Genomic DNA, 21,900 nt, shown 5'->3' on the forward strand with positions numbered 1-21,900 from the left:
TGGCTTGTAAAATTCATGGAAACGTTAAAGAACAGTCTAGGACGCCATTGGCGCTCGGCGCGAAAGGCCTCGTTTCCAAGAATCGAACGACCGTTGGTACGTTTGTCCGTTTGAATCTTTTTGAATCCTCAATCGCGCAACTTCGCACGACGGAAAGAGAAATTACTGCCTTCGGTCGTCATTGGACTTTTTCTTGTCTGTCCTTCTCTTTTCTTTTTTTTTTAATGAAAATGGACGCTCACTCGAGTGGCTGAAGCAGATATCTGAGACGTGGGCTTTGACGTTGGTCGTAAAAGAAAAGAAAATAAAATCGTGTAGATCCGCCGTGCGATATCGCAACGCGGCGATCTTGAGGCTACGTGCCGTGTTCGCCATTCGATAAAGATTCTCAGCGATAAAATGGCGGCTAGAAACGAGTCGAGCGATGACGCAAGCCACTCGAGTCGATCGCTACGTGTTTTTTTTTGGACTCCCTCACCCTGCATTCTTTTTTCGTCGTCAATAATCATTTTCATCGAGGCGGCATGTGGGGTCGGACGGCGAATAATCCTTTTGTAAATCAGTATGTCGCTGGGGATTAATTGATGAGTCGGTACGCAGACACACGCACATGCACTGTCATGAAGATAATATTTGATTCTAGGTTAGGATATTAAAAAAGTTTTTTTTTTCGAACACTTTTTTGGGTTCCAAAAAATCATGAATTTTTTTTATATCTGATTTTTTCCTTTTTTTTTTGTTGATTCTTTCTTGGCCCATTCAGCACTAGATTTCTGACACTTCACGATCCGAGGGATGATCACTGGGTGATTGCTATGTATCCAGCATCTTTTTCACTCGATCTGTCACTCCGATTAAAATGGCGTCTCGCGTCTTGGACTCGAGGGAATCCTGGTTGCTGTTTAACTGGACAGGGAGGAACAGTCGCAAGAACAGCCCTACGCGTTCCTGGCGGCCACGGCGACTGAAATTATCATTTTAGCTGATACTAGCTAATGTAATGATGCAGTTTTATCTCTTATTATCATGGGAAACGAGATAAATCGCGATAGTGTGGTTTATTTTGACAACGCTCTCCCTATCGTCGGTATCAGCCCTCCTATCTTGTGGAGACTCCTGCAGCCTTCGTTCTTCGGTACGGTGACCCCGAAGACTTTAACCTCTCTCGAGCATTAAATGGCTGACTTCACCTTCTTACCATCTTCCGTATCCATCTTCATGGGGAATGGATCTTGGATTCCATTGAAACTTTCTTATCCAATTGCAAATACCATATAGGGTTTTGTCATCCATTCTTTACTTAGTATTTTAACATAGAGTGTATATATATATATATATATTTAATATGGAAGCAGGGCGCCATTTTATTTTTGAAATTATAACAGTCTGAAAATTTTTAAATATTCTATCCGATTAGTCCAGTTGTATATGGAAGCTGAAGACACGGGAATGCCTAATGGTTTATTTTTTTAGAAAAAATTTGGAAAATTAAAAAAAAGTTATTGTATCATTTTATTAAATGACTGAATCGATTGTTTATCTGTTAACAGACTAATCGATGACCAATTGACTACTTGTCGACGTGTCTACTATCTATCATGTATCTTACGAAATTTCAATTAACTTTATCATGATTTTTCCAAGAGAAACATTTAACGAGGTACGAGTGTCGTCATAGTAGCATCAAGCGGGTTGTGAGATGGATCGAGTCCCAGTAAATCATTTCGACAGATCGCTGATATCTCAAACGAAAATGGACTATTGACAAGATTTTACGTAATGGTAAAGTAAAAAAATATCTCGACCTTGCGAGCGTAATTTAATTCAGTGCAATTTTTTATTACCTCATGACGTGCTTCGTTTCTCACAAAAGTGGATTTTTTTCATGACTGAAATCTTCGAAAATTGATAAATCTTAATGGAATATTAATCGATGATAAATTGTTAGATATATTTATATGGAAATAAAAAAGTATTGTGTCTAGTTCGTGTATTTCAACACGAAGAAGATTTGCACTCGTCGTCGTCAATATTGGACGGTCGTTTGACCAAAATGACGTTAAGGTATACGTAAAGGGAAACTTTCATGGAAAGACCTACCCCTTGCGAAACTAGTTATCACTGAATTTTCTCCTCGGTGACGCACGGCTTGTAAAGTGAATCAGAGTGTAGAAGGACGCCTAGGATCGGGTTTTGTTCTCATTTCGCGTTACGTGCGACAAAGTTGTTTGCGCACTCGGACGCGCCTAATAAATCGATGAATCATCATCCCTCGAGACGAAAGTCAACCTTGTAGCCAGGGATACAAAATGGCGAGGTTGCAATGGCCGCCAACACGACGCGTTATCTCTTGGAAGCCTGGTCGCAAGTCTTATCAAAGAACAAACATCGGACCCCTCCGTAGGCTTTATGTCAATCAGGAGAAGCGTTACAATTTTCCTTCTTTTTTTTTTCCTAATCCCCTCCTGTCGATCTCTTTCGAAAATAAAAAAATGTAGATTGGAAAAAATTCTACACGCGCTGTACACATTTTTCTATCGTTCGTCTACGTTCTACGATTTAACACCCAGCACGGTAAGACTGCTTGCGTCGACTCGGTGTAAAAATCATAAAGAAAAAATACTCAAGCACCGGTAACAATGTCGAGAATAATTATACACACAATATTACACAAGACAATGACATTTTTATTAGAATAATATTTACAACTGACATCAAATTTTAAACCGTAAGTCGTTACCTTGCTTCACGTAGTACTCTCCCTGCCTTACCCACCAGACGTTACTTTTTAGTTACCCCAACTAGTGCCGCCGCGTAAAGAGGTCTTTTGTCTTTAGGGTTATAACTCGACTGCGTGAATTCTATGTCGTTAGACGGACGGCTATGTGAAAGCTATATAAAAGTGACAGGCGTGTTTATTAGGTTACGGTTTATTAGGTTAGGTTATCTGACGTGTATAAAGAATTCTGTACTAGACTTTGATCTGGAACGGAGATCTGCTACTGTCTAGCGAATATCCATGTTCAACAGTGTATCGCTCGCGTTTTGTCAAGAGTCGACATCAATTGTGTTACGATGGAAGAAAAGTGTCTGACCAATGAGACGTTAGGGGCCGGCCAATGACTGATCATTCTTACTCTCAACTTCCATTTAGACTTCGGGCTGTCCGCTTACGCGACTTCGGCCGAGTATACGAACTGTTCAGGTGCGTGCCACTTCATGGGAGCAAAAGAAGCGGGGGCTGCTAGACACGCGACATGGCTCTTCCTCCTGCGCCACCGTCAACCACCACCTCCACGTTAGTTACTCGCTTTAGACTTCAGTTCGAATCTGATTCTCGCTCGTACCACATCCTGGAGGTATTATCTCTTCATCTTGCGTCGGGCTTCCAGTCGCCTCTACGAAAACATATTTACGTGATAGTGAGCGTGGAAAAATAATTCACAAATTTAACGTACAACAGGAATAACCTCTCTGGTCTTATACGTCAGCGTGTTCAAACTTTTGATGGTCCTTTAATGACTTTTAAAACTTCAAATCGACATCTATATTTGTGATTATTCACTTTTTATCTACGCACGCGGGACAAATGAGACACGCTGCTACCGAGGTAATAATTAACGTATATGATTGGATGATTGTAGTTTTTTTTTCTTCTTTTTCACGTTTAACTCTGTCAGTCGCGGTGCTTTCACGTACGACAGTATTGTATGCTCTTTGGATGACATCTTTATTTGGGTTTTGATGATGATCGTTTTATTGCACGGTCTTTTCTCTTAATTGTACAATTTGCCTGTTATATTGTTATTATTATAAGCAATGTATATAACGTTGGGATTTTCACGGTTCGCTTTAGTGAACGGTACTTTTTTATTAGTATGCTCGCATATTCTTAATATAGACACAGCCATATTTATTTTATTGCATTCAACAGTAATTTTTCCTTTGATAATCTTAAGGACCAATCGCTCTATCTTTTAGATTTAAATCCGCATAGCTTTTATTTTCAAAGTCACTCAATAAATTTCTCGAATTAAACTCCATTATCAACGGTTTGCATTTTCGTAGCATGCAAGACAACCAATGTTTTTGAGAATGATCTAAATAACGTGATATTCGATCTTGTCGCTACTAAAAATTATTATCGATATCACAATATCAATATACGGTACCAGCCGGATTTCCGATCAGCCCACGCATCCCCCTTGGACGGAAACGTGAATGTGGAGAAAAAAGTGATTCCGCGGAGACGCGTGCTCTTCGGGTCACCGGCGGAAGTCGAAACTTGACATTGCCGGGCGGAAGTGACGCGGACCGGGCAAACAGTCTTACATTTTTTTCTGTAGACGTACAAGGTGTGCCGCCCGGCACAAAGACGTCCCTCCGCGTAGGTGTGTTTGTGTCGCGTGCCCAAGAGGAAGACCAACGCGCTCATCCTTATACGAATGACTAATCTTACATTAACAGTTAACAACCTCCGTGCTCTGACGAAAGCAAAAGTGTTTCATGTAGTCATCTCTGATGATTGTCGATCAGCGACCTAGACACTTTAAAGTCTTATCCGCAAAAAGCCCCAATGAGCTGTAATGCTAACTAGTGACTGCTGACTTCCGGTCTTAGTCGAGACTAAATAGACGTCAGACTTCCTCGAGGAAGATCATTTGCAAATTGTTATGGAAGGTGCTCTTGTTGGCGATGATGATGCTGATGATCTTTTTTTTTTCTAGGACACCATGAAGGAGACTTTGGTCAAGCAGGAGATTAAGGTCGAGTGGGACAGCCATCCTCCGGAAAACAACTCTCCCCAGGTTCCGCAGACTGCCGAGGAACAAGCTTGCGGAAGTCCTCAGAGCGTGATCACCACGAGGAGACACGTAAGGACCATCACCACGGCTGGACAGATCACAGAGAGCCTTGCCGAGCCTGAACCAGAGTCTCCCGAACCAAGTCCGGTTGCTGCGAACATTCAACAGGTTATACAGCAACAGCAGCATGTAGTACATGAACAAGAACAGCATTACGTACAGATTTCTCATGGCGGAAGTCCCAGGGAACAGCAACGTGCAGCGGATCAGCAACACGTAGTTTATTCCAACGGCCAGGACAGACAAGTTGAAACATCCGAAGCTGCGGAAGCGACAATTACGCTACCTGCCAAGGAACCACCTAGGTGGGTCACCGGGAACAGTAAATAAAGGACTTCCGGCGACGTTCTCTGGTACATAGAAGAATTTTGTTTAACAGGTACGAGACTCTGGCACCAGAAAGAGCGGAAGTGGAGCGTGTCTACGTCTACGCCGAGGACCCGGAAGTCCGTAGAGACAGTCATCCCATAAACATCCAAGTGCAGGATCATCGGCGTCCTCAGCAGACCCAACCTCACCAAAGATTTAGCCCGCACGAGAACAATCATACACCCAGGTTCCGGGGTTCGCCAACTGGTCATGCCGATGAGTACGAAGCTTCCCCCATGGTATCCCAAGCCGGTACCGTCCAACTGAGTTCCCCGGCACCGCCATATTCACCGCCTGTAGACGGTATAAGGGCGACCCAGCAACAGCTTGTTGCTGCTGGTTACTCCGACGGTGGAGGTGGCTCTGTTAAGTATGATGCGGAAGCTGCTGCTGCTGCTGAAACTATAAAGGGTTCCAGTACATATACCACCTTGGAAACGGTCGCGCTACCACCGTCTCAACCAGTTCAGTACACTCAGTATATATCAGCTGCCGATACCTTTCAGCAAACAGCAACCAGTTACAGTTATACAAAATCTGGCGATTTGTACTTGACTTATCCAACGAGCAGTCAACCGGGTTCCAGAGGATCTGAGGTAAATGTATAAACACGTCAGACGGGTGGTGGGTAAAATTATTCATTCAATATTAAAGAATAAATCTTTTACATCCGACAGGTCGACTCCCCCGGTAGTGTTTATATAAAAAGCGATCCCACCCTGACTTCATCGTCACTCCTAGGGGGCGGCAGACCAGGATCCATTCACTACGAACAACCAGCATCACCAGGATCTCAAGTGACCCTCTACGGCAGTGGTACAACCATGTACCAATGTGTTAAACCCACCGGTGATCAATATTGGCCAACTGGCGCCCAATCCCCACCCCCATCCCTGGACTACGTTCAAGGCTACTCTGGGGTAACAGCAATTTCAGCCAGCGACGCAGCGAACTTGCAGCTTTACTCCGGGGGTACATACAGTATCACAGGGGGTGGAAACGGACCACCCTCTCCTTGGGCTACCTTGCCGCCATCCGGTGGAGACGAGGGATTCGAAGGGCCAATCATAACGAACGAACTCAAGGAATGCGTCAACTGCGCTGCCAACATGACACCCTTGTGGAGAAGGGATGGTACAGGACATTATTTATGCAACGCCTGCGGTCTCTACAGTAAGATGAACGGAGTGAACAGGCCGCCCATGAGATGCGCCAAACCCAAACAGTCTGTCGCACCGGTAATTAATATTGATTTACACATTGATTTTTGGAATCCAGTCATAGCCGCTGTAATTCTTCCAATGAAAATCCATATGGTCCAAACAAAAAATATTACGACCACGAGAAGAACGAGGCCATTGATATTTGTCCTGATAAGGGCTCGATGGATAACTTGCGTACCACGACACGACTTCGATATTAAGTAATGTTTGTGCTCTCTCTTGAGAGAGAAGAGCGTTATCTCAAGCGGAGCAAATAATAACTACGTGACGGGGTGGGTGCTGTTTGCTCTAGTTTCCTTCTCCCTGGAGCACTCCCAGTTTCGTTTTACTTCATCGCGGCGCAAATAGACGTCCCGACACGGGGATTCCGTCATCCTTAACTCGTACGAGCTTCGCTAAATCCTATAGACGGGGTAATCACTCCAGATGATTATCAGCCTGGCGGATGTTAGACATTGAAAATTTAAAGGAGACTTCCGGCTTTCGTACTTCGAATCATCATTTTTCATACGGATATGCAGATACTACTAGGGTTTTTAAACCAATCTCTTTTTTGATCTATATATTTACATCTTCTCTGACCCTGGAAAATTACTTTGATATTTTAGCCCAAGAAGATTCTTATCTGAGCTTTATCAGTTCTGTCGGCGCTTCCTAGAAATTCGATTATTAACTCGCGCGAAAATTAATCCCGATTTTATTTGATTCTTGAATTTCTATTTTCGTTTCTTTTTCTTTTTATTTTCAGACCGGCGGCAGAAGGACGGGCGTGCAGTGTGCCAATTGCAGAACTAGCAACACTACGCTGTGGCGAAGAAATAACAATGGAGAACCAGTATGCAACGCTTGCGGTCTTTACTTCAAGCTACACAACGTAAGTTCCAGATTTATCTTTTCTCTCCCAATTAACCAGAAAACTCATTTCCTGTATCTGGTAATTGTTAGACTTGCTATCACGCAGGTGTGATATCACGCAATGGCATCTACCCCAAGATAACCTTTGCATCTATCCTGTCTATACGAGTTGGTACGATAATCAAGATAACGATGATATCCCTTATAGTGACCTTTTTTTCTTTTTTAAAGGGAAGGACCCATTTTTTCCGTCTCCATGACTTCCCTCGTTCCTTGAATCTTTGTCGCAGTTCCTTCACGAGACTTGAAAAATGAAGAGAAAAAAGTGAGAAGACCACATCCTCGTCGTCGAGAAATAATAAAGCCTGCAAAGTTAAAACAAATTCAGTAAAGACGGCAAACAAGGCCCCATTGCGTCTTGGGACAGTTATATGGTCCCGAGACTTCTTGGAACGTTTCACCTTCCTCAGGATATACACATGACTCGGTCTTATACGGTATAACGTACGTACGTGGAGAAACAAACAGTCGTCTACCACACCTATGGCGCTTGGTACTTTACACTGCAAGAATATCTCTCTCTCTCTCTCTCTCTCTCTCTCTCTCTTTCTATCTTACTCTTAATATACGAGTAACTCTCTCTCTTTTTGTTTTGAATTTATTCTAAAAAATATTTTGAAAGACCAATGCCCACTTTACGTGGAATTGGTACCGTCATTCAATCGTAATACGAGTAACTCTCTCTCTTTTTGTTTTGAATTTATTCTAAAAAATATTTTGAAAGACCAATGCCCACTTTACGTGGAATTGGTACCGTCATTCAATCGTACCTTTGATATCGATCATTCGTTAATTCGACGGCGATATCGTTCAGACGGCGCCATTTTATAGGCTGATTTAGATAACGATGCAACCGATTGATTTATCCTCGTGGACATGAGAAATTATGAAACTCATCAGAAATTTTGTTTCACTTCAATTAATACTAAAACTTACTGTCTCTCCTTGTAATCTTATCCTTCAGTCGATAAGAGACGATCTACTCCCTCCTTGTGTCTCTGGATTCGTTTACCTGTATAGCAAAAAAAAAATTTGAAACTATGTATAGTTAGTGGAATTTTTTTTTTTTTTTTTTTTCATTGATTTAACGTCCGACTGATTCGAGGTATTGACGATTGTACCCGGAATCTTTGGTGAAATACCAATCGATGATTGATCGTCCGTGCATCGAGAGGATTAATATTCTCATAAAAAGTTTCATCCATGATGATTTCATTCGCGATCGTGCCGCCATCTGGCATTCGAGTTAATCATTTTTAATTAATATTAATCTTGGGTCGAACGTCTGAATTGTCTTATCTGCCTCTTCTGCACGCTGGCAGGCATCGATAAGGACACGTAATTATACGTATATGACTGAAATGTGTACCTGAGAGAATTAGATGATTATCAAATGATCAGTGGTGACGGACGTATTAAAGAATTTAATTAAACCTCCTGGTTTACTGTTTAAAAACCGTAAAAAATTTTGGAATTAATTAAAAGAAAATTGTATCGCGTTATTGAGCGGATAAATTATTTTTATTATTTAAATGACGTATCAGAGAATAGGCATCTTATCCATTTATTGTTATGATAGACTTTTTTTTTTGTAATTTTATTATTTTTTTTTGCTTCCCTTCTGGCGGCAAGGCATTTAACAAGAGTCATTGTTGTGTTTAAGATACCGATTTCGAGTTGTATCTTATCGTGGTTGACATACAAAAAAATTGGTCAAGATTAACATTACATAATAATGTTTATAATTAGTCTAAAGGAATTTCTTAATTTTCACCGTCTTCTTTTTATCATAAAATAATATTTTATTTTTCAAATATTCAAATATTCTTTCCGTTCGCCACGGTAGACGTTAATATTGAAATATCTTTGATTGACAAAAAATAATCACGTTACGTAAACTTAATCAATTTGCATCGACTTATCTTGTTTTCTTGATCAAGAATCAATTTTTTTTTTTTTTCTTACCAGCCGATAGGAGCTCCACGTGAGTTTCCGTGTTCGCCAAAAAGAAAAAAAAAACAAGCATCGATTTCAATGATCATGCCCCAAAAAAATTACCTGTCAGCCATTTTGTCATCTTTCTATAAGTAAATATCAGTGTCGATAAAATTGACAACTCCGTTCACCGTTTTTATTGGCATTATCATAAACTTCTCTTTCGTTTACCAGGTGAACAGACCGCTGAGCATGAAGAAGGACGGAATCCAGACGAGAAAGCGAAAACCAAAGAATCACTCGGTGATGAGCGGCGGAAGTCTAGCCGGACCAAGTGGGATGCACAAGACCGAGATTAAGTCCAGCTTACTCGGTGAGTCTCCGGTGAGCAAATTCATTCTTCAATATTTCAACCGTAGGTCTTATCTTTCACAGATAAGATAACACAGTTTAACCTGGACGATCATCTCGTGGCAAGAAAAACAAAAAAAAATATCTACATGGAATGTATGTAGGATTTTCTTTCCCATGGTGTAATCGATTACCGGTAAAAGTCCATGATGGCCGACTAAATATGGTTCCGAGTGTTGAGATCGAGGGTTAGAGAGTAGCAGGATTGAAAGGGGGGAAGTTGGAGGGGGTGGGTCGGCGAGCCACGGGACATCGGATTGGTCAGAAGCGGAGACGTGTGTGCGATAACGATAAGTACTTTTCCTGGATGGGGGAAAATTATACCTCGTACGGGAGGCGAAGAGATAATCCAGTGGCCGAGCTGAATAGTAGTGTAGTATTAAGAGTCTATATATATATATATATATATATATATAACAGAAGAACCTGCCGATCGATTTGTCCATCAAGAACCAGGACGGTTTCTCTGTAGGCGCAATGTTGACTTTATCCGGCTGGATTACGGCTCCCTAGTCGGCCGTGTGTTATATGGCCGGGTATTACTTTATTAGCGTCACCTTATTATCCAGCTTACGCAGCTGCGTGTGGCCTCGCACAGTTATGTCTTAATAGACGTGAATTCACGACTTTTCGTTTTCTATTATTTGTCTTTCGCGTTGACTTTCACATACACCACTATACATTATTGGCGTTAAGAAATTTATCACGCTTCGATGAAAATTATCGTCAGCCTTGTAATCCATCAGTGCTGTATACGGCACGAACGGTAATTATTTTTATTTCTGCCACGTCTGATGGTGACATAAAAATTAGGTGATACGGGAGGATTTTAATTATTCTTTGCCAAACAGAATTTTGGATTTTGTTCATATTTTTTGTTATGTAATTTGCGGTACGACTGATAAGAGGATTCCGAATGATTGGTGTGATGAATATCTTTTTTTTCTTGTTTTTTTTTTTAAAGTGGACCCGAAGCTGCAGCTGAATATGTTTACCAGCGGTGGTGGTAATGGGAGTGGTGATGAACATTATCTTCATGTGGGAACGCTCGCTACGGCGCAATTGGCGCATGCGCACTCACCCCTTGCGTTACCATCGGCCGCGGTGTTGAATCGACAAACTACCCTAACGTGAGTGTACATGATTTTTGTCATTCGTAAATGATATTTGATCATTTTTAAAATCACTTTGCATAACGGTAGTCTATTTTTTTTCTAAGCATCATTGTTCTTGAGTGCTGCATTTTTAAAAACATGTTTCCGTTTAACCTTTTCCAGCGTGCCCCCATTAGAACCAATGAATAGTCGATCGGGCACAGATCCTACCTCGGTCATCACTTCGACGACAGCCGCACGTACCGATCGGTCTTAATGGTTATTTTTTTTAAATATACCGATAGATTCCTACCTTAGTGGCCGCGCTCTACATTACCGACGCACGGTATCGTAAATCCCTAGAGAATAACGTCGCTGAACACGATCGCCATCTGTTCGAGTCAGTACTAAAAATAGAGAATCACTTTTATGATTCTCCGACTATGTATTGACTGAAGAAAAGTGACTAGATTTGACGTGTTTAACGCAATTCCCACTGTAGACAATTCATAGTTTCTTATATGTAGAAAAAAATTTTTTTATTGAAAAAAAAATAATCGTCTTTATCCACCCGAGACATTTTCACGTGCAGCTACTTGTAAATAGCTTTTATACGGCGCACCCAAAGAATTTATGTATACGAATTTACCCCAAAGAGTAATATATATATACACACATACATAAACGTAGATATGTAATCATGTAAGTACAGAGAATTAGTATATAAGAGTCAGTATAGAAGAAAAAATCTATGGGGATTATACGCGAAGATTAACTGTACGTTATTAATTTCATTTCTACTCTCTTCTTTTCTCTTTTTCTTACAATCACGTGTAAAGACACGCCTGTCACGTCCTTTATTGTATTGCCAAGAAAACGGCCGTGTATTTTAATTTATAGAGCAACGATAACGTACCGATCACGTTTTTATTTCCGCGCGCGATCCACAATGGAAACAGCCCATACGTTCTTCTGGGACAGGGCTCTTTGTCAAAGAAGAAATAACCTGTCACCAGCAGCGCAAGATGCATGCACTTGACGCTGTAACATAAAGCTGCGTACACAAGGTTCTCTTTGGAATAATAGTAGAAAGATACGTCGCTTGGCGTCTTTGATCGTCGCGACGGTCGGCAGTAGCGCTTTGTACGTTGCTTTACAACGTAAATCGTTAATCGTCAAATAGCATATCTGTAACGTCGTCGCGCGACGCTTTTACAAAAGCAGCCTTTACACGCCGACGGAGTCCGATATTATAAGATATCAATAGAGAAAAAGCATACTATTAATTTATATAAATCAATTTCATTGTAACAGGAGTGCGGGACTTGATTGTTTTGTAGGTTTTTGTTTTTGTGTTCCTTGTATGAAACAATCAGAGACTAGCGTACTTATACCTATGTGTATTAGAGTTAATTGGTCTAACTGGCTGATCAAGTATGTTTAAGAATTGAAAAGAAAAATAATAATAGCGGTCCGGCTTATGGATGCGAAATTGGTATGCATGAGTGCGAAAGAAGAACAAATGAAAACGAAGCTTAATGCTTCTGAGAGAAATAGCTTCTTTTTTTTTTTTTATAAATGTACTTACACAAGTGTCACTGTCTAGATTTCCACTTTACAGAGTTTAAACAGGCTTAATCGATCATGTGCAACATTTGAAAAGAATACACCAACGTGATTCGTTGATGCCACTTAAATCCTGAAATATGGAAACGTAGTAATTGATACGTGATTTTAGAAATTGGCTCAATTCTGTAAAATCTGAGTACTTAAAACGTTTTCACGTTTAATTAAAAAAAAAAGGCCCGGTAACTTATTTTCAAAATATGGTAATGTACTTCAGAGCGCTTTTACACCGACGTACAGTTTGTTACTCCCGGATCCATAAGTGTATATATATATATATATATATATATGCACATGGATGTGTATCCGAGGGATAATTTATACGTCCCATTTGTATGCATCAAGTGCACGAACGATATCTATGTAACGAAGGTAGAATAAAATCGTTTTACCCTACATTAGCGAGAGCAATATTTTTGTATTTTCAATTTCACTCGAATTTCGCCCAATCGCTTTGGAAAAATATCTTATTGAGGCGATTAATATTATTTTTTAATATTTAACGATTTTTTCGTCTTCCTTCGGAGGTCCATGAAGATTTAGAAAAAAATAAGGGTAGAGAATCTTTGAGAATTTTCTTAGTCTTCAATTTATCTATGGAGACGGCTAATTAGCTTGAATGCGTTGTTACGCAATCGAGCAGTTCGAAGGGTAGTTGTGCATATATGTATATATCTGTATAGGGGTAGTATACAAACGAGACGGTCAATGTCGCCACGTTGGATTTTAAGGGTGGAGGGTGGCTAATGTAAGATAGGAGAGCGTAAGGGACCCACGGAGTGGGGCAGAATGGTAGAATAATAGTGAGAGAGGTTAGGGGCTAAAAGAGAAGAAGAAGGAGTCGTCCCATCAGCCTAAAGAGTGGCTATCGAGCCGGCCCTGAGTCCGCTAAGGGCTATTCCATGTTAGCCGGTCTCCCCACGCTCTTTTTTATTTTACCTTTGACTTTTTGTCAGGCGCAAACGTGGCGCCGCCCTCCAACCACGACTCCACTCCACCTTCCAGGGATCGTTCCGCGTCCCCTTTTTTTTTCTTCTCCTTTTCTCGATCAACTATCGGTAAAAGCGATTTACAATATAAAACAAGAACGTGGCTCCTCTTATTCAGCATATCTCGGCTGCTGTGCTTGGAACCAACTCATTTTAGTATTGAATATTATATTATAAACGTTTAACGAGTATATTGAGGTAAATTTAAGAACAAAAGAAAGATAAAAGTCAGTAAAAAATAGTTTTTGAAATTCTAGCATAAATTAATATAAATTATTCTTTTAACCTTGATAATGAAAACCAAGTATGATTTTGGATATGATCAATTATATGGATCGATGAATCGAGAATGACTCATTGTTTAATAAAAATATTGACATTTTTTTTTATTGTTTTAGGATATCTTGGTACATAGAAAACTTGCTGATTATTTTTATACCGTTTAGTCTCAAAATTTGTTTTAATATTTAATCAAACTTGTATCAATCAAAATATTTTCAATACGTACCTTCTTTCGCTGCTGTAGTAGTTTCAGGGCTTAAAGTCGACCCGGCGGACAGACGGCGACTGCATTCTTTGACTATCACATCCACTTCACTAGATTCCCAGAGATTCATCGCGGAAGAAGACACACGTCCTCTCCTCCTTCCACACGTAGTATACATGCACGGCTTGTCAACCTTGTGGAAGTACAGGATACGTTTGTAAGGGAGGCGCCAACATTCTGCCCCCGAAAAGGCATCTTGTATCTTAGAAATTCCAAGTCCGGATCGTACCTTGTGTCTCGACACGCTGGTAAGACCGTGGAACAGAAAATTGTATTGTGTCACATTATCAAGATGGATCGAAAAGAAGTGCGCAGTTATTTGGAACAGACGCAACGAATATGGAATGTAGTAAGGAGAGAGGTAAGTAAATATATAATTGTTATAAGTCAAATGAATTATTCTTAAACTGGACTTGGTCGTGTGTCAGATAAGGGGATACTGTCTAATTTACCTTAATTCATTGGAGATAGAGCTAGATGGATTCTGTGTTATGACAAAGCGTCGATTGTGTATCATCTCCTGGAGATAGATTCTAGGAACATGGATATGAACCATCCACTTTTTTTCCTCGTTTCAAATCTGTAAGAACCGTTAGAGATATTATACAAGTGTATGTGAATGTAAAGGCATTGACAGTCTCCCTGAAGTATCTGAGAGGAAAGTTTGATTGTAATAATTGGATTAATCATCAACTAATGGATGCTTTTGATTATCCCTAATCAAATTCTTCCAATCATAACCCTAACCTAGTCTTATTGAACGTTATACCAAGTCCGTATACTCGAATTGGATTAATTCGATATCTATCGACTACGTAAATATTATAAATGCTATCTTAAAGGTATACACTGTATATAAGAGTGCATCAGCTAATTGTAAGATGCACGTTCGCGGTTCATGGTGGAACGAAGAATTCGGTTAGGGGGCCGTGGAACGAGAATTCAAGACATGTGTTCTCGTAGGGAGCATTTTTAGTTCCGGAAAATTCCGTTAGATGGAAAATCCGAAAATCTATAGCGAGGACCACGTAGAATGTAAAATTTAATACGTAGACTTTCAACTTGTAATACAAATAAGCATTGCGATACGATTAAACCACCGTGTACGGGTCTATGTCTTACCGAACGTACGACAAAACAATTGCGAATTCAATATTCGACGTGAAGTTACCGCAGAAAACTAAGGCGTTCTGCCGGTATCAAAAATCCGTTAGAAATTTACTAAATTTCGAACATAAATCCATTATTATGTATGCTACCCCTTTGAACTTTCGTCTCTATTTTGTTTCTTGATCTATGACTTTTACAATTACCTTTTTTCGATATTCAAAAGACAAAGATAATTATATTTATTTGCGAACGGAAATTAAACGAACAATAATAATATGTGCAATTGATGGGTAATCAAAATATATTCAATGGTTGTCACATCCGACTTTCAAAATCCTGCACCGTTACACCGCAAATCCCAAATGTGCATCTTAACTGATCCACTGTATATGTATTCAATAATTAATTCTCTTGCGATCTTATTAAAAATAATTATTGGATCCACGAAACGTTATCAGTCAGATTTGAAAGCTTAACACTTACAAGTTGAAACGTTGAGAATCGATTGGCCTGATTGATAAGAAGAATCTATTTTCTGTTTATTATCAGTAATCGTATGATCTAGATTTGTCATTTTAGGTGTTCCATGTAACCAGGGAATACCTGAGCGATGTATTGATACGATAATTATTAAGTTTGAGTACAGTATATTAGCACGCTCATCATTACGACAAACATTCTTCTGATAAGCAAGAGGTGTCTTATCATTTTCTGATGTACGATTACAACTTGTCAATTAACAAATGGCTGGACTTACCGAACAAAGGATAAACGAATGATCGAGATCAACTTAAAGTATCAATTAAAAATAATCCGTGAGTACGACTCGTCACTTAAATTACGCCAAGCTTTGTCCCGTGACTAATTCGCCTTACTGCGCGTTACATATGATTATAAAGATCGATAATTTATCGAGCACACGAAATATTTACAACTGTTAGTATTTCCTGTCTTTTATAAATTGCACTTTGAGAAAATGACAAATAGCAATTTGAAATACAAAGAATTCCATAGGGGAGTTCAATTACAGAATTTGAAATTGGCGTTCTTAAAATTTCTGACGATTGCTAGGTATGTATATTGAGCTTACAGAAGTTTTATACAGTTTAATTTTAACCTTTTTTCATTTTATACAGTTGGAAACGTATTGTAATGCGTTAGGGATGCGGTCCACGTATCCCATGGGATCCTATAAGGATCATAGGAAGCTTGACAGTCAACCATGGCGCCAACGGGTCATTCTTATCAGACAGCACCGTTACTTTTTCTCTCAACGATCTCTTTGGGATGGTTCTTTTTTCCTTTCTCTCTCTTCACTTTTCTAGGATCTCTAGACAGAGACAATTCTTCTAATCCTTTTCAATTCCTACATCTTCCATATACAGATCTGAGTCTTCACAGTCATCCTCCGCCATCATTATCTGCTAGATTAACCAAGGCATTACAGGATTGACGCGTTCCCTCGCAAGAATCATTTATATCTAACCGACCCCAACCCTCCGAACGACGTTCTACGTTGTCGTTCACGGCTCACACATGTCTTACCAATATGATGACTGATCACCTGCGCTACTCGCGATCGAAGATTTTACTTGAGAACTCAAAGATTAACTGCTCCCTGCTACCGTTGCACTTAGCTACTAAGAGATTAATAATCCGAGGATTTGTTTCGGCGCTGTTGGTTCTTCGATTCTTTTATTTATCCTTTTTCTTCTTGAATTACGCATGGCTTTCCGGTTCTTTGTCGTGTTGATGTTGACAGCGATTACCTGGGGACAATTCAATGATAGCTGTTTATTTCGTGGTACAGACGAAAATGTGGAAAATTGGTTTGGGTCTTGTGTCGGAAAAGAACGACTTCCTGTAGGACGCCATTTTGGTTCACTATGAAAAGAATTCTGTGCACTGCTTCAACTGCGTGAGCAAAGAATTTTTGAAAAGACGCCTTAGGGACGAAATTGAGTTCTTTGGAAAATTTCAAAGAAAATTGTATTGTTATGGTGTTTAGTAATTTTTTAAAAATGTCTCAGGTCAAATAGAGATTGCCGCTTAACACTGTAAATTAATAAGTGAATTGTTGTTATGCAAAATTGCTAATGATTATGGGGATTGTCGATTTTAACAGATAACACATAGAAAGCTGCAATTAGAGTATTTATCTATTATGCAAATCCTCAACGATTTCCGGTAGTGGCAAAAGACTTGTACTTGTTCATATTGTTGTTTTACTTGTAAATAATTATTTTATTCACCCGTACATGCTTTCAGATAGAAAGCATGTTAGCATAAACAGAGATATTTGATACGTGTCAGCGCGAACGAAGCCGACATACGTGACAACTAAAAGTCTGTCTTTGCGTTCAGATAAATAACAATTATGGTTATAAATTAGGATGAATTGAAGTGGCTAATTTTAATAAGATATTGTACCCATTTGGCGTATTCACATCTGGACTACTAAAATCCGAAGATATCTGTATCGCAATCCTTGATGGATATTTTATAACCGTGTAAATATCTCTTATGGAATTGCCACCATGCAAGTAAGAAATTCCAGCGTTTACTTTTTGTTCAGATTCATTGAAATTACCAATCCAGATGAAGTTTGCCGACGTATTAAGTTCTCTGAGGATTCAACCAGACTTCATAATCGGCCATTCCGTCGGCGAGCTGGATTCTTCGTATGCCTATGGCTGCCATGCTGCTTATAATCAAGAGGTAGTTGGTAATTTTCATGTAATGATTCTGGAAAAAGGATTAGAAAATAATTAGAGTATTCCTTTGTGTTGGGAAAAGTGATGAAAATGACTTAATAAATATACAGAAATAATTTATTGCGACGGTCAGTGTGTAGATTGCCATGAAGGTATCTGACAGCAGCTTTATTTTGTATTTTGTTAATTAAAAGCAGAATAATAATGACTTTTTATTTAGATTTTTTGTATTTATGTATCTATAGATTTGAGGTAAGTATAAAGAGACAAAATAATTAATTTTAAATCTAATCAATGTAATCAAGAGGATAGATATATTATCAGCAATTAAAAAGATGCAGATATCGATCTGCCAGTTAGTAAATTGATATAAAACAAATCCAGTGATGATTCTGCAGTTGAAAATAACTTTAGCTTAATTAGTACAAAGAAAGATTTTGATGTAAACTATATAAAAGCTAATGTCAAACAGTTCCCAATGAATAAGCGTATACAAATTTTGTACAATGAAAGAAATTCTGAACATGAAAAGTAAAAATAAAAAATAAAAAGTTTGAGCCCCAAGAACAATACAGAGATCACCTATGTACCAATAAGAAGAAACGAATTCCCATAATCTCTTCAGGACGCGAGAATCACCATGAATAACCAGCATCCAAGAAAGATCCATATGAGAGCCAATACCTGCAAGATCCCCACCATATATATAGCTGTAGATATAGGTACATACGTTTCAGTTTGTCGCAATAAATAAGCTCAAAGCGCAACAAATTAGATCGACGATCTTGCGCGGAACATCGCTTAGACCAGTCTCTCGCTGTGTTCGCGATATTTCATGCTGAGCTCGGAGTAAGTTAAGTTGCCCCATTGGAGCCCACTCGGCCGCACCTTACAGAATCCCCTTGCATCTCCACCATGGACCTATCGGCCACCTTCGCCAACCTTTCCAGCGCGATTCTTTTGGTTTCTGCCTTAAGCCACAAGAATCGCAGCTCTTGGTTCCTCTGGCTCCCTTGGCTCATGCTTCTTTCGTTCCTGGCTTTGCTTTATTCGCACGTTTACCGTCCTCCTTTTTTTCCTTGGCATCCAGCATCCCTCGCCCACTTGGACCCTCGCATCTTCTGTGTCCTGTGTACCCGCGTACCGCTCCGGTTTCCGGGAAGAGACCGCCGCCGACTGATTAGATTAGAAGAATCAATTTGTGACTAGAGTTTGTTACATGTATACATACTGTATTTATACTATACCTATATATCGCAGTAAGGATTCTTGCTAAAATCCTTTTTCTTAGAAACAAAGTCCTTGGATATAAAAAGTTTCATATTTCTCTTCAATCTGGATATTTAAGGCTTGTCCATTTCTTACAGGTAGGTACACTGCAAACGTATAATATAAAATATTATGTAATAACTTCATGAGATATATATCAAAAATTGATAAAGACCTTTTCAAAGTTATTTTCTAAAAATTCTGTTCTATTTTATACTGTCAGCACGTGGCGACCCTTATTTTGGAAACGATGGGTGTGGTTGCTTAGTCCTTTCTGGTACTTTAACGAGTCCGCAAATAAATTTAAGTAATGAGTCGTTTCCCGTGTGTCGTTACAGTCGAAATTTGAGAATAGTTGAAAGATTAAAGAAATGAAAAAAAAAGAAACGTGAGTATCACGATAACTCACAAGTCCAACCGAAGGAGATCTAAGGAGATTTCTCATAGAGAAACACGCGAGTACCGTAACTGTGAGAGAATAATCCAACAGGCCGCCATTTTATCGTCTAATGGCCATTAGTGTACAGTAATTGATTACGTTTACGCATTAATCAAATGAGATCATTGTTGGTTATAAATCCTAGTGAATTGACGGCATCACGAAGTACCTCACGCTCTAGGAGACGCCTATTCGAAATTCTTCAGATATTCGAAAATTTTAATGACTCCTAGATGATTTGTAATACCAGACAGTGAACTATCATCTGGTATAAAATAACGCGTAGGCTCGAACGACATTCTTTACGACCGACACTTAAGACTAACATTTATCTATTCGCTGAGCGCTCGCGCATGCGCACATGCTAGGAACGAAATTCCGACACCTGTTATGATCCTCGGCGTATCGAATCGCGGGAAAATTTGAAATCGAGCGTATAAATTTCAATTGGAAAAAAATAATCTAGGAACAAAGAATAGCTAGCATCAGTACAATTCTTCTAGGTAAAGAAAAGCTTTGAGTATACAAAGGAGGTCCAAGAAGGATATATGTATTATAAAAAATACAATACAGCCCCCATGTTATTTTTATCCCATTAAGAAAAATCCGATAAACGTACCAAACGGTCTCTTTAGTGCATTCGCGTGTACCAGCGGAAGTCGCGTGTTCGTCTAACCCAGAAGTCCGCCTACCTCGTTAACATTGGGAGGAAGAGAAGGGAGCTGTACACCCACCTATTAAACACTCTATCCATTAGGGGTGCAGAAAATTCACCCTAGGGACTTTGCACTTTCCGGTGAGGTTGCTTGTGCGGGTTATTATTATCTTTATTCCTGGAAATAAATAGTAATGAAATGTACAGGCTGATGGAATGACGATATTCGTTATGGCATTTGGTAACGTACAGGGGTGTACATTTAATACGATAGAACAACGAAATTCTCGAGGGTTATAATATCGGTACGTCACTTTTCAAGATACAGCAGCAGTGGGAGAGCCAGTGAGGTGAGCAAAGAGAGCAGAGAAAACTAAAGACAGCAAATGTTAGGGTGGGCACCCTTCGTCAAGCTGCACCCTCCAATTCTCTGATCGGCGCCACGCCTATCTCTACCGTTACTTACCGTCGAGTTGCACCAACCATATTTTATCCGAACGTCTACCAAGATAATGAAGGCATTATAGCGCTTTCGGCTGATTGATCAGATTTAATTAATGTGTGTACCTACCACGGGTAAGTATACGTTCCTGAAGTACCAACGGAATAAAAATAACCATTAAACTTCCCATACAAAGCAGCGTCCAGCGTGAGTTAACCTCAAAATGTCAAATAAAAGTTTGTAAACATCTAACCTCAAAAGTGACACTTGCTACTATAAATTGTTAAAGCTCACCTAAAATGCCATTGACAAAGCCTTGATTAATTCCATTGTAAAAAGAATGGATCTTAATTAAAGTGGACAATCCAGTGGCCGAGGGCTCGGATCGCAGCGATCCTTGATCAGCCAATAAAGAAGAGCCGATGCTAATGCGTGCACGAAGAAACGAAGGAACAAGGCACTTTTCCTGGAAGCAGTTCTCCTCTTGTCAGACAGATAATTTTCGTCCTGTCGTAGGTGATTCCTCCGATGGTGGTGATCGTGCTCGTGGCGACGATGGTGGTTGTGCAGCAGAAGTCTCGCGCCTTCCCTCCTCCCGACGCCAAAGGCATTGCATTCCACGACGCGCGCTAATGGACGAACGAATAGGAGTGTGAGTGCCCGGAGTGCACTCTCCTCGAGGTTCCCGATGGTTGAGGACCAAGAAAAGGCAACGGGGAGGACCACTCGGACCCCCTCTGAGTGCATTAATACCTGCTTCGTTTATTGGGCTGCCATGTTGGATGCACACTGCTGCTATAATGCTACACATAATGCCTGTACGAGTCTACACTGGCGACCAATCAGAAAGGTATGCACTTTAGGTGCTTATATATAGTACAGCCTTTTTAAAAAGGCACATTTTTTTTCTTTACATTTTACTGTCAACCTTGACTTTCTTGAGAGTAATAAGATCCCTGATGATAATTCCTGTATGGTGTGTACCTCTATGTGGTACTATTATGTTGGTCATATGTTGTTTTTAAATTTTCAAATTTTAATGGCTATTTTAATCTTTTTAGAAATTTTATTCATTCGATTTTCTGGATGGCGACTGGCACGCGTTTCCTGTCGCGCCCTCACGTCAAGTCTCTGGAGAAGAATATCCTGGAGCTTTATATGGCGTAGTCCTAAAGGAGCATGGCTTTTATATGGGTATCTGAAGGACCGCGAGAGAAAGATCGTATCACGGTGATAATTGGTAGCCGAGATCGTGTCCGGATAAAGGACAAATCTCTCCGCCTGCACAAAACAGCTC

General features: G+C 39.9%; 1 protein-coding gene and 1 long non-coding RNA gene across 15 annotated transcripts; one reads left to right on the top strand and one right to left on the bottom strand.

Moving 5' to 3' along the window:
* The first annotated feature begins 1,861 nt into the window (after positions 1-1,861).
* On the top strand, positions 1,862-18,362 carry LOC107263968 (box A-binding factor). 8 transcript variants are annotated; one of them, XM_025081466.1, is made up of 9 exons: positions 2,523-2,574; positions 4,728-5,170; positions 5,245-5,830; positions 5,912-6,472; positions 7,206-7,331; positions 9,542-9,680; positions 9,743-9,814; positions 10,683-10,848; positions 10,996-12,845. In XM_025081466.1, the coding sequence occupies exons 2-9, from the start codon at positions 4,734-4,736 to the stop codon at positions 11,087-11,089; spliced, it is 2,181 nt and encodes a 726-aa protein (XP_024937234.1). In that variant the 5' UTR covers positions 2,523-2,574; positions 4,728-4,733; the 3' UTR covers positions 11,090-12,845. The 8 variants fall into 8 exon arrangements, 7 of the variants coding, with proteins under 7 accessions (XP_024937239.1, XP_024937237.1, XP_024937238.1 ...); XR_003058670.1 differs by lacking the exon at positions 10,996-12,845 and having other exon boundaries at positions 1,866-2,574; positions 9,743-10,484; positions 10,683-10,821; XM_025081472.1 differs by lacking the exon at positions 9,743-9,814 and having other exon boundaries at positions 2,395-2,574.
* LOC112493836 lies at positions 16,380-21,437 on the bottom strand. Of its 7 annotated transcripts, none has more exons than XR_003058710.1 (8): positions 20,898-21,437; positions 20,412-20,820; positions 20,241-20,339; positions 19,046-19,174; positions 18,529-18,974; positions 17,675-17,829; positions 16,649-16,853; positions 16,380-16,505 (listed from the first exon to the last, which is right to left on the bottom strand). It is a non-coding gene; the product is annotated as an uncharacterized LOC112493836 (long non-coding RNA). The 7 variants fall into 7 exon arrangements; XR_003058708.1 differs by lacking the exon at positions 16,380-16,505 and adding an exon at positions 18,389-18,482 and having other exon boundaries at positions 16,725-16,853; positions 18,687-18,974; XR_003058706.1 differs by lacking the exon at positions 16,380-16,505 and having other exon boundaries at positions 16,725-16,853; positions 20,898-21,232; positions 21,357-21,386.
* Between the last annotated feature and the right edge of the window lie 463 nt (positions 21,438-21,900).

This window comes from Cephus cinctus, unplaced genomic scaffold (genome assembly GCF_000341935.2).
Source record: "Cephus cinctus unplaced genomic scaffold, Ccin1 Ccin1_scaffold0168, whole genome shotgun sequence".
In the NCBI taxonomy this organism is placed as follows: domain Eukaryota; kingdom Metazoa; phylum Arthropoda; class Insecta; order Hymenoptera; family Cephidae; genus Cephus; species Cephus cinctus.